The sequence below is a fragment of the Crocuta crocuta genome, unplaced genomic scaffold (assembly GCF_008692635.1).
Source record: "Crocuta crocuta isolate KB4526 unplaced genomic scaffold, BGI_CrCroc_1.0 scaffold167, whole genome shotgun sequence".
Classification (NCBI taxonomy): domain Eukaryota; kingdom Metazoa; phylum Chordata; class Mammalia; order Carnivora; family Hyaenidae; genus Crocuta; species Crocuta crocuta.
In genome coordinates this window covers 7,033,041-7,046,742 of record NW_027532406.1, presented here as the reverse complement: position 1 = coordinate 7,046,742, position 13,702 = coordinate 7,033,041, and the positions used below count along the sequence as shown (strand labels likewise).

The following is a 13,702-nucleotide window of genomic DNA, read 5'->3' as shown; positions in this document are numbered from 1 at the left end:
GTTGATGATTTTTATATGGTATAAGTAGTTTTCTAGAGAAATAGCCAAAAAATTTGGGGGGGTGGGAGCTAATTTTTTTTCTTAAACGGAGGCTCATTTTGCAATTTGATTTTTTTTAGGTTATAAAAGAAAACAAGAGGCCCCAGAGGGAAAAGAAGCCCAAAGTTTTAAAGGTAATCAGCTATTGATTAAATCATATTTAATTTTTTTTTGCCATTTCATATAGTATTTTTCTGTCACTTAGGAGTAAATTTGGAGTACAGTGGATGTGAATTCTCCTGGATTTTCAGTAGATAAATGAATTTTCACTCAACTAAAGTGTTTTTTCTTGTAGTGCTGCATAATGTGCATATTAGCATCCTTTATTTTCAACCCCACACAAGTCTCCAGAAGGAAAAGTTTATATGCAAAGCGTTGTGAATAAAATTTGTTTTTCTCTGTAGATCCCTTTGTAGCATCTGCATTTGTGGTGTTGCACCAGTGTGTAAACTTAAGCTCTTAAGGAGAGAGACACTATTTGAAGTTGACAGCTATGATCCATTGTGATTTTAATAGACCTTCCATTAGATACTGTTTTAAAATGTGTGGTTTTTCTTTCCAAAGGAAAAGGTCCTTAGAGGTTTTAGTTAAACTTCAAATGTGTAAGCCATTGAGATCAGCCAAATTGCTTGATCCCAAATTCTCACTGTATCATTTTTAATTTTGGCATTCATAGAGCTGTAGGAATATGCATGGTTTCTTTATTTTCAATAGTTTGCCTAATGAATATTTAGTAGTAACCTAATTCGGCTATCAGCTAACACTCTGAGTTATGAGCTTTATACAGTATTTAGAAGGGTTAATTTAAAAGCATATAGCTTACTAAAAGTTCAAGGCTAGCTTTAGTTCAGCAAAGGGTGCTTCTGTATTAAAGGTTTCAAGTGGTATATTGCTATTACCACTTGAAGCAACCTGAGCAAGTAACCATTTTCATTTAAAAAGATATTAAGCAATAAAACTTATTGGTCTTTAAAATAATATTATATATATATATAATTAAAAATATGTTTAACCTAATCTTAGCTTTCCTCTTGCAAATAAAGTTTTAGCACTCAAAGAGGAACAACATGTTGAACTATGGATGTGGCAAATTTTTATTTCATTTGCTTCCCCAGTTGTGTACCTTGAAAATGTTATTAACATGGAGAACCAAACCTTGCATTGCTTTCAAATTTGTCTGACCACCTTGAGTTTCTGTTTCCTGTGTGTACACGGCATTGCCATGTACATTTTCATCAACCAACAAGTATTTGTTTAATATTTACCACACAGTCATCAGTGTTCTAGGCACCGTGAAATGAATGAAATTGCTTGGCACAAATTGTCATTGGGCTTGGACAAATAGAATACTGGTTATTTTCAGGGTAAATTAACCCCTCCTGTTTTTCTTCTGCATGTTGATTCACCCACCCCCTTTCACTTCCTTCCCCTCCTCCAGCTATAGAATTCTATCATTAAAAGCCCTGATTAAATTTCTTCATCTCTTCTTACACTTTCTCGGTTGGGTGTATCCATCTTAGATGTTTTGTCTTCAAATCTTGAAGTGAGAAATTGTTTTAATGCTGCTGTTAAAATGGCTCTCAAATTTGCAGGGGGTGGAATGAGGGTATAGGAGAAAGAGGTCAATTACATGGACAAACTAATATAGACTAAGCTTGGTAGCTAAATCATCATCTGCCTTTGCTAAGAAGTAGAATTGGGCTTTGGGAATACTATTTAATTCTATGTTTATTTTGTTAGTCTGTGGGTGTCCTGTCACCTGAAATAAATTTCAGAAGTAAATATACCGTGTGTTGCTTTTTTGAATCATGGCAATGGACTCTGACTTATTTTAAAGTAAATGCCAGTGGGTGGCTGAACTTCAAGGGCCACAGCAAGCAGAACTGAATTGTTACTCACTTTCCTCTCAAGTTATCAATTGTTGTACAGGAGTAGGGAAATGCCCTAAAAGGAAAAAATAATAATCCCCCCTTGTTGGCATTTTAAAATGTTTTCTTTCATTTTCTGTAGCCTGTAATGTATTTTGTTCTCTGAAGAAAGCTTTGTTTCTTTGCTCCATGGTAGAAATGCTAAAATACTTTCCGATTTTAGCTTGATATGGTAAAATATGTAGAATATTGTACAGCCGTGAAGGAGATGTTAGGAAAACTAAATCCATACTTGGGGAGGGAGGGCCGGGGAAGAGCACAACCTTCTGTTTGAGGTTCTATAGGTAAGGACTTCGGGTTCCAGTGGGCTGCTACCTGGGAGAGCGGTGATGGGAGTCTACAGGTGACAACTTGTAATTGTCCTGTTGTAATTGGCTCTTTGCATTTGGCATTGTGCCAGAGATCCAGTCCACGTGCTTTGACTCTGGCCTCTTGGATCCTCAGATCTCCTGGTCCCTTGCTCTTTGTCAGGGTAGATCCTACAAGTATCCTGGCTGATCTTCACTTTCATGATCTGTGGAGAAGCAGTTGGATAGGTGAAGAGTCTGATTAAGGACATTAGGTGCAGACTTGAAGCTTGTCCCATTCTTCTTTGAACTTACAAACTAAGTATTGAATCCAGTTGTGGGGCTGAAATTGCCTGGTATGTCTCATACCTCTAATTTTTGAGCAATCTACTATCCATGTTGATAACCTATATTTATTCTATTGTAGTTCAAAATTTAAAACTGTAAACAGTGACCTCCAATCCCTGCCTAGTGAGAAAACGACAGTTTCTGGCCAAAGCACCCATGGCCAGAATGGGTATCAAATGCTGGGGGTGGGAGGGGTGGGCTCAGCACAAATTCTTGCCCCCACTGGTTCCGGAGGACAAGGTTTCTCTGGAAACCCTACCAATTATCACTAGAGTTGCTATTATATATACATGGCAGCTTAGTGGTTGGCGGCTGTAATTGTCTCCTTGACTCTTGTGCAAGGTAAGGGTATGAAGTAATTTCAGGCATTGATTCATAAAATTGGACTTGTGAGTGGCATGATTTGGAACTCCATTTGGTAGAAACATTTACATGATTAATTTCAACTTGGTGTGTCAGGGTAAAAGGATATACTCCCTTAAATACCCTTAAGAAAAAGTCCATTTTAAGGTAACAGCACTTTTGTTAGGTTACCAATCATTGTCCCTGGGGAAAAAAACAGATCACACAGTCATTTGGGGGTAATGAGGGGAATTTAAAAAGGGAATTGTTTAAAAGATGTGGGTAGGATTAAGGAAAAAACTAGGGATGTGAGAGCATCCCAGGGCTAGTGACAGCAGAGTTCTCACCACCCTTAGGCCTGGAGGCACCAGGGAGTGGGAGCAGGTATCCAGGGAGAAAGCATAACTGGAGTGGAAGAGATGGAGCACGGGCTTTTGCTGTGGCCTTTGGTAAAGATATGTTTCTGCAGAAAGTAAGTCTTTGGGTCAGGGGGTCAGGGGATTGGAAATAAATACCCTGCCCTCCAGTTTCTTGCTGCTTTCATTGGTTGATCCAATCAGAAGCCAAAAGGAAAGGGAGCATATGGATGAAATATGTCCCAGTTAACCTCCTATGGCATGTAAGAGGGTATATAAAATGGACTTAAAAGAGCAAACAGAACATATTCAGCATCACTAGTAACCACAGGGACAGTACAGTAGGGTCAAAAATAGTACTGGAGCCATTATTATGCAAAAGGATAACATTAGGCAAAGCTAGGTGAAGTGTATTTAAGAAACCCCATATAGTGTTTGCAACTTATCTGTAAATCTAAAATCATTCAGAATAAAAAGTATGGGCATCCCTGAGCAGGGACCACATTTATACAGTCTGTAATTAGACACACTCTTTCTAGGCCATTACAGGATATTTTCTAGCTATTTGGTTATAAAATATCATCAAAGTAGTATTTGGAAGAACTGAGTGAACAAATATAAAGAAATGTCAGTGGATATTAAATCAGGAAACTGCCTACAGATTATTTAGAAAAAAAAAATGAAAGCTAAGTGATCTTCCTGCTAGCTTCTACACTGGCAGGCCCTGCTCTTCACTGTTTCCTTCCTTCCTTGATGATGCTGATAGAGGAAAAGAACAAGTGGTGGCAGGGGTTGGTGGGGGGAACATAAGACATTTATCTCACTAGGAGAGAAGAAGACACTCACATATAGCTACACTTAGGTCTTTAGGAAATATGTTTTAAAAGGAGAATCAAATAATAAATCATATTCATACATGGTCTTGATTTGCAAGATATAGTGACATTCAAAATATTTAGTACCATCATTGTTTGGCACATAGTAAATGCTCAATAAGTTCAGTTTCCTGAACAACATCATTTATATCCAATAAGATTTTTTTTTTTTTTTTTTTTTTAGCATTTATTAAATGCTGGGACTACAATGGTATACATGACCAAAATGATTTCTGCCTTCATGGAGGTTAACTATTGCTTAGGGAAGGCAGGCCAAAAACAAATAAATAAATAAATAAAAACAAATGAAAAAATTTACAAATTGCATATGTTTGAATGAAACAAAAAAATGCCAAACTAGGGAAATTTACTTCATTTGTAAATTGTTACCTATACTAGTGCTGAAAAAAGTACCAAATTTGATATCATTGAGTTACCTTATTTTTAAAACCCATTAAACTAGGAGACATGGATGATAACAAAGTTACTAAACAGTTTTCTCTGCGCATTTATCTACAACTTTGTTTCAGTTGTAAAAAAAAAAACAATCATTGGTAAACTTTTCTTACCTCTGGTGATAATGTAACATTCCATGACTTATAGTAACATGTTGCAAATTTAAGTGATAGATCAAATGCTGAGCTTGACCATTTTTAGGGAAAAAAGCATGACATTTTGATAGTCCTTCATAGTCTCATGCAATGAATCCCAGACTTCTGAATATAATAGACCAGTGTGGAAAAAATTCAGGGTGGGTGGTGACAGTATCCACAAAGCAATACTAGCTTTAAAAAAAATCTATATAAATTATAAGAAGATAATTTCAGAATACAGGACAGTCATATAAATTTAATTATTTGGTTTCATGATTCAACACATGGTCCTTATTTTACTCATTATGTCATAAACTGGCAAAAATTGTCAAAGATGTGTGCTCATCCATCAGTGTTTATTCACATGATCAAAGGCACACATGGGGTTTCTGGTTTGCATACCCAGAAATTATAATATAGTATTCTGCCCAGAGATGATCAGACTGATTTCAGGGCTGGGTTCTCACTAAGCCAAGCTCACACACAGTCAAATCATTCATTTATTATTGGAGCACGTACATTTCCAGTGACTCAAGACCCATGTTCATTTTGTAATTTCTAGGAATGATCCCAGAGATTCAGTGAATAAAAGCCAAGTGGGGTGAATGGGCTTGAGGAAAATTTCATTCAAGCTATCAGAAAAAAGAAATCTGTTGAATTCTTCCTAGCTAAGAAAATAATATGTACCTTGTTTCTTGAATATTTATGCTCATTTGATACTGTGTTTGTTTTGATAGTGCTGGACTACAATGTATTCTCAAGAGTCAGGTAAAAAGAGTTGAATAATAAATCTTTGTTGAAACCTTACTAGCATTGTAATTAATTTTCAAGTTTAATTAATTTGATAATGCTGAAAATATGTTATAAAAATGTTTATTTAGAGACTTGATAAGATTTACCTGCCACAGTGGCCTATGCAAAAGAATAAAAATTGTAGAATCTTTTTTTTAACCTGTTCTGATGATTTATTGTTTTATTTTAGTTTTTTCATAATTTTTTAAACCTTATTTTTATTTATTTTGAGACAGAGATAGAGAGCAAGTGGGCGGAGGAGGGGGGACAGAGAGAGACGGAGATAGAATCCCAAGCAGGCTCCCGACACAGCCAGCCCAGAGCTTAATGCAGGACTTGTACTTAGAAACTGTGAGATCATGACCTGAGCCAAAGTCAAGAGTTGGACACTTAACTGACTGAGCCACCTAGGCACCCCTGATTTATTGTTTTAAAGGCTGACTCTCTGAATCCTTTTTGAACTAAAAGCAGGACTTTCTGCATGTGACAGATTTTAAGAGAAGAGATGCTGTATTTATCATCCATATTTAAAATTTACTTATGTCTGGGCATCTGGGTGGCTCAGTTGGTTAAGCGTCTGACTTTGGCTCAGGTCATGACCTCATGGGTTGTGGGTTCGTGTCAGGATCTGTGTTGACAGCTAGCTCAGAGCCTGGAGCCTGCTTCAGATTCTGTATCTCCTTCTCTCTCTGACCCTCCCCTGCTCATGCTGTCTCTTTCTTTCTCAGAAATAAATAAAACATTAAAAAATAAATAAAATAAAATTTACTGATGTCATACGAATTTGATTAAAATGAATGTTCTTTTCATGGTTCTAAGGAACCAGATGTTAAACAGTAAACTTATTATAGCAACTAGATTATTTTAAATAACTAAATTGTTTAAGTATTATATATTGTGTGGTTTTGATTTTAAATATAGTACTCAACATAAGCATAATTGTAGGATTGTTGTAGAGTTAAGTTAATTATTTAATACATGTAAAGTCCTGGGGCACCTGGGTGGCTCAGTCAGTTAAGCATCCGACTTCAGCTCAGGTCATGATCTCATGGTTCATGGGTTCAAACCCCGCATCAGGCTCTGTGTTGACAGCTCAGAGCCTGGAGCCTGCTTTGGATTCTGTGCCTCCCTCTCTGCCCCTCCCCCGCTCATTCTCTGTTGCTCTCTGTCTCTCAAAAATAAATAAATGTTAAAAAAAAAAGTTTTTAAATACATGTAAAGTATTAGGATAGCTTGGCATATAGCAATTTGTCAGTATACATTGTATCTAAAGGTGTAATCGATGTTACTAAAAACATTAAGTGATCCTTTGTGTTTTCTTGGCAGCATATTCACTTCATTCCTTTATTAAACCAGAGCACCTGGGTACCTGGGTGGCTCAGTTGGTTAAGGGCCATTCCACTTCAGCTCAGGTCATAATCTCATGGTTTGTGAGTTTGAGCCCTGCATCACGTTTGCTGGTATCAGGTGCAGAGCCTGCTTTGGATCTTCTGTCTCTCTCTCTGCCCCTACCCCTGCCCTCAAAAATAAATAAACAGAAAAAAAATTATAAAAGGAAATATATAAACCTATATGCCAGAAAGCCTTTTCTTTCCTTGTAAAAATGTTATTCTTGCTTTTTATCATAAGGAATATCAGAAATAAGACTTTGTTTTTAAATGTTTATTTTTGAGAGAGAGTGCAAGCGGGGGAGGGGCAGATAGAGAGAGGAACAGAGGATCTTAAGAGGCCTCTGTGCTGACAGCAGATAGTCAGATGTGGGGCTGGAATCCATGAACCCCAGATCATAAATTGGGCCAAAGTCCGATGCTTAACCCACAGAGCCACCCAGGTGCCCCAGAAATAAAACTTTAAACCTTGAAAGTACTAAATTTCTCTTTCCCTCATTATTTATAAATATGTTATAGAATCAAGTATTCTATAATAAAGACTAAAATATCATCAATATAAAAAACAATCTCACAGTTGATGATTAGTTTGAATTATAGAGCTCAGGTACAAAGCACCTGCGTGGCCCATTTGGTTAAGTGTCTGAGTCTTGGTTTCTGCTCAGGTCATGATCTCCCTGCTTAGTGGGTTCCAGCCCTGCATCAGGCTCTGGACTGGCAGCAGGGAACCTGTTTGGGATTCTTTCTCTCTCCCTTTCTCTCTGCCCCTCCCCTACTTGCACTGTCTCTGTCTCTTTCAAAATAAATAAATAAACTAAAGAAAAAAAAAGAACTCTGGTAAACACAAAGGTTGATGGACGTGAAGGGATCTGAAACAGAATATATAAGTTTTAGTGATGTTTCCAGGTTATGTATCTTTTAAGCCTATTTTCTTACAGAAGAGAGTCACATAATAAAATTCTCATTAAATTATCAAAAATATTACCTTAAGTATCTGAAGGCATTTTTTCTATCTTAGAAAGCAATGTTTTCACTTGATATCCTATGTATTCATTCTGCTTTAGAAAAAGACAAAGTTATCTAATAACTTTTTCAATTTTTGAAATAAGCTTAAAATTATTTTAGACAATTACCTTTTGAAAAAATAGGAAAGAATATATCTGGAATTTTCTGAGTATTTAAAATTTGACATCATAGGGGCGCCTGGGTGACTTAGTCGGTTAAGCGTCCGACTTTCGCTTGGGTCATGATCTCGCAGTTTGTAGGTTCGAGCCCCGCGTCGGGCTCTGTGCTGACTGCCAGCTCAGAGCCTGGAGCCTGTTTCAGAGTCTGTGACTCCCCCTCTCTCTCTGACCCTTCCCTGCTCACGCTGTCTCTCTCTCTCTCTCTCCTAGAAATAAATAAAACATTAAAAAATTTTTTGACATCATAAATATTTAATACTTTTGATCACTTTTCATTTTTGAACAGACAGTTACAGTTCATGTTTGAACTGTGCATCTCCTGTGGTATCAGCAGTACCCAAAGTAAGGTACATGACCTTTAATGTCACATAGACCTGGGTTAAGCTCTGCTTCTTCTGTCTACTATATGACTGACCGGGGGCGGGGGGGGGGGGGATTCTTAATGCTTTTATTTATTTTTGAGAGACAGAGAACAAGCTGGGATGGGGCAGAGAAAGAGTGGGAGATGTAGAATCTGATGCACGACCTAAGAAAATTTAAGTGAACAGAGACTTTTTCATAATGTGTGGAAGGGAAACAGTAAGTAACTAGTTCACAGGATTGTTTGGTAGCTTGCATAATTTTTTATTTTCTTAATTTATCCCAGAGTGGTTGATTTTCAACAAATGATAGCTTTCCCCATCATTATTGTTTTTGTTATGAGAACAATCATAACTTTTAGGTTTAGAGCAGCAGTTAAGTTTATGGTCTCCAGAATGTCGTAGTATAATAACTTGTGCAATTCAATAAATGTTAATTTAATGAATGATTGAATTAATACATATCATGGCCTAAGTTTAGTCAGTTAGGTTGGAGGTGTTAGATATTACTATAGTGAGATCTCAGTATATGAGAGAAACTGTTTTCTCAAATCATCCGACCAGGCCTGAATAGTCTGAGTAATGAATTGCTATGGAAATCAAAATATATATCTAAAACATTTAGTTTAATTTGACTAATTGTTTTCTAACATTTACTTGAAAAAAAATAAGCCTGCAGAAAAGTTGAAAGAAAAATACATTAAACATCTGTATTATTTTATACACTTTTTTTTTTCCTGGAGCATTTGACATTTTACCTGTAAATACTTCAGCATATCTCTCCTAAGAAAAGAATATTCTTCTATGTAACCACAATTATCATACTAAAGAAGTTTAATATTGATTTAGTCTAATCCAAGATGCTGTCCATTTTTTTTTTTTTTCTAGGAGAGAGAGAGACAGCGTGAGCAGGGGAGGGTCAGAGAGAGAGGGAGTCACAGACTGAAACAGGCTCCAGGCTCTGAGCCGGCAGTCAGCGCAGAGCCCGACGCGGGGCTCGAACCCACGAACCTCGAGATCATGACCTAAGCGAAAGTCGGACGCTTAGCCGACTAAGCCACCCAGGCGCCCCCAAGATGCTGTCCGTTTAAAAATCTTTTCAATTGTTCTCCTCCCCCCTCCCCCATCAACAATCCTTTCTAGCTGTTTTCCTCCTGATTTAGCAATCGGTCTTAAATCATGTCTTGCATTTGATTATGTCTCTCTGATCTCCTATTATCTGATCTTCTTACCATTGTGTGTATGTGTATTCTTTCTTGACTGATGAGTTTTAACACGACTTGTCTTTTCTTACATCCTTATAAAATCTTTTGATTTGGTGGTCAAGAAATCTGGGTAACTGGCAGTAAATTTCAGGTTTTGGGTAGATTGTCCAATCCATATTTAGCTGTTGGAGACCATCCAATGATTCCTGGGTTGGATCCTAAATTTCTAATAAGAGGTTAACAGATTGAAAAAAAAGTAAGTGCAAATTCGGAGATTAACTTGACCTTCTCTATCTATACTGGTAGCAAGGAACGGACAAGAAAAGGATACCTTGAATACTGGTGCACTGAAATAAAGAAATGAAAAAAATGAAGTAAAAGTATAGAGCCATGGGGAAGCAAAAGTGTTATTGGTTTGAAGTAAGGGTTTTGATGAACCTTATAAAAATCTGAAGTTTACTCTATTAAGATAAATATTAATTTTATCACCCCACCAATGAAGTCTAGTTTGTCCCCTCACTTAACGGATGGTGTAAAATAGCTGCACTGCAGGTTAGAAATTTAATCCAGCTGTCCAGGGTTTATTTAAAGCCTCTGATATTTGATCACTTCACTAAAATAAGTTAGGACCATCATAAAGCTGACTTACCTGGGCCACATTTCCTACGATCCTATGCATTATGATACACAATACAGTTATATAGGGCCTGGCAGGCTAATGTCTGCTCAATATAATTTCTAGTAAAAATTGTCTGTGAAGAATAATTTACATGCTGCTCATGGTAAGAAAAAAACAATATGAGCAATGTTTTCCAATTTGACTTTTCAGTCAAAAAATCAATCAAATTCATAGGTCAAGCAGTGTCATTTGCTCCACTTTGAAATGAGAAAGCATCTGATCTTCCCACTTCTTTCTTGTGAACTTTATTAAATTTTGGGGGGAGGCACCTGGGTGGCTCAGTCGGTTAACTGGCCGACTTCGGCACAGGTCATGATCTCTCAGGTCATGGGTTTGAGCCCTACGTCAGACTCTGTCTCCCTTTCTCTCTGCCCCTCCCCTGCTCACTCTGTGTCTCTCCTTTTCTCAAAAATAAATAAAACATTAATTTTTTTTTTTAATTTTCAAGCAACAGAAAAGCTATGGGTAGTCCAAAGTAGTCCCATACACCCCTCACCAAGTTTTCCCAAATGTTAATATTTTATCTTGTTTGCTTTATCTCTCTCTCCACATTATATAGATTTCCCCCTGAATTCTTAGAGAGTACATTTCAGACATACTAAAATGTGTACTTCTTACAAACAAGGATCTCTTCTTATATAAATATAGTACAAAGACAAAAGTCAGTAAACTAACATGGGTATCATACTCTCCTTATTGATCAAATTTCACCAATTGTCTTTAATGTAGTGGATATCAAAGATAATTTCAGATCATGCATCATATTCAGTTTTTCTTTCTTTAGTCTTGTCAATCTGATCTCAAAGAATATGGGTTAGTTACTTTTGTAGATGTCACTTGAGTTGGGTTTATTCAATGTTTGTTCATGATTAGATTCAGGTTATGTATTTTTAACAAGAATGCCACAGAAGCAAGTTTGTGTTCTTCTCAGTGGATCATATCTGGAGGCATGTGATGCCAATTTGTTCCCTTACTCTGATCTTCATATTGATCACTTGGTTAAGGTGATATCTGCCAGGTAATAATTTACTCTTAGCTTTTGTAATTATCTTGTGGACATATTTTAGGACTACTTTTAATTGATTTTTAGCATCCATTAATGATTTTTGTCTGGATGAAATATTATTATTATGCACTCCATTTTTAACCTAAACATTCTATTTTGTGTTATGTTACTTTTAAGGCACTTTGACTTTTAGGGGGGCATAAAACAGTTGAATTTAAAAACTTTCAAGTTTTAAAGATTAAATGAATAAAACTTTTAGTAAGAATGAAAAATGCCTCTGGCTCTAGTTAATGTCCTATTGCACAGTGTAGGCAAATGATTTATTTTGGTTGAGAATGTTGGACTCAGGCTAGGTAGTGGTAAAATGCGGGCATAGTATCTGGGATGTTGAGAAAAAGCAGATATCTGGATGATGAGGCTTAAGTAGGCATAGAATTCCAAGGGAATGTGACTTAGACTTCATTCCTTCTTTATCTTGCTCTTTCCGCCTCTTATCTTCCTCACAACCCTATCTTACCAAGAACTTAATACAAAAGAAAGGAGCCCAGCTCAAATGGAGATGAAGTAAAATAGGAGATAACCAGTCAGTGATAACCTACTCCCTTAATTTAGGACCAAGGAGCTTTGAAGAAAAGAAAAATATATTTATTTATGAACCAGATAAGAACAACATTACATGAAACATCCTTTAGGATATATATACAAGACATAAAACTCAACAAAATTACCTCTGAGTGAAGTTAATAGGTTATAATAATAGCAAAAGTATACTTCAGTCCTATATACAGCTAATGATCTCGTGGAAACATCAAAGTGTAGTCAAAATTAATTATGTTAAATAAGAAATTGCAAAGATCAGTATGATTTAAAAGGAAATCCAGTGAATTCATTTGAAAATAGTTTTAAATTACAAAAGAAGAACAAACTTGAAAGAAATTAAAACAGAAATGTGGAAAGCCCAAAGTTGTCCTATATACTCATTGTCCTTCCCTTCTTTCAACCCCTTACCCTCACATCTGAGAGGTACATATTCTTAAGAGTTTCGTGAATATTTTCCACATAGAGTCTGTATACATACAGTATATTGATAGTCACATATATGTCATGTATATATAGATGTATCAGCTCATTCATTTTTTATATTGGTATTTTTGAAATATATTTTATGTGTATTGAAATATTTAGGTCTTATATATATTTTCCAGGCAGTTGTGATGAATGCATAGAAAGATACCAATTATTTCTGTTTTCCTGTGCAAACTCCCTTGTGCCTCTTCCTAGTCAATATTACTCCCCCACCCCAGCCCCACCAAGCCACTACTGATGTGTTTTCTGTCATCATGGGTCAGTGTTTTTACATATGGAAATATATAGAATAAATTAGCTTCTTTCACTTAGGACTGGGTAGGTAGGTAGATATGAACATCCTTATTGTTTTTTTTTTTTTAAACAGCTTTATTGAGATATAATTCATTTACTACACAATTCACTCATTTAAAGTATACGATTCAGTAGCTTTTAGTATATTTACTATTGTATATGGATTACTACAATCGACTTTAGAACATTTTCATTATCCCAGAAAGCAACTCTAGTCCCCTTAGTTGACGCCTCCCAATCTCTCCGTTGATTCCAGCTCTAAGCAACCAGTCATTTACTTTCTATCTCTATGGATTTGCCTGTCCTAAACATTTCATATAATATAATCACGCAGTACACAATTCTCTGCCTGGTTTCTTTCACTTGGCATGTTTTTAAGGTTTTTCCTTGTTGTATTGTGTTTCAGTACTTTATTTCTTCCTTCCTTCCTTCCTGAATAATATTGCATTGTCTGTACATAGCACATTTCATTTCTTCAGTCACCATTTGATGGCCGTTTGGTTTGTTTCCCCTTTTTGGCTATTATGAATAATGCTGCAATGGTCATTCATATACAAGTTTTTGTATGGGATATACGTTCTCATTTCTTTTGGGTGCAGACCTACAAGTGGAATTGCTGAGCTCTATGTTGACATTCTGTTTAACTTTTGGAAAAATTGCCAAACATTTCTGAAGAGTGCACCATTTTACATTCTCACTAAAACTGTATGAGAGATCTGACTTCTCTACATTCTGAACACTTGTTAGACATTGTCTGTCTTCTTTATTTTAGCCTTCCTGGTGGGTAGATGAAGTGGTGTCTCATTTATTGATAGTAAGCATCTTTTGATGTACCTATTAACATTTTCTATGACTTTTTTGGAGATCTATTAATTTTCTAATGGATTATTTGACATTATATTTTAAAAAATTTTTAATGTTTATTTTTGAGAGAGAGAAAG

General features: G+C 36.1%; 1 protein-coding gene across 5 annotated transcripts in view; it reads left to right on the top strand.

The window, feature by feature from the left end:
- The window catches only part of TET1 (tet methylcytosine dioxygenase 1), a 121,482-nt gene that overhangs the window by 29,114 nt on the left and 78,666 nt on the right, over positions 1-13,702 (top strand). For all 5 annotated transcript variants that reach the window (XM_077778527.1, XM_077778526.1, XM_077778525.1 and 2 more), the window contains exon 2: positions 120-173. In XM_077778527.1, the coding sequence (XP_077634653.1) occupies positions 120-173 (54 nt within the window). The remainder of the gene's footprint in view (positions 1-119; positions 174-13,702) is intronic.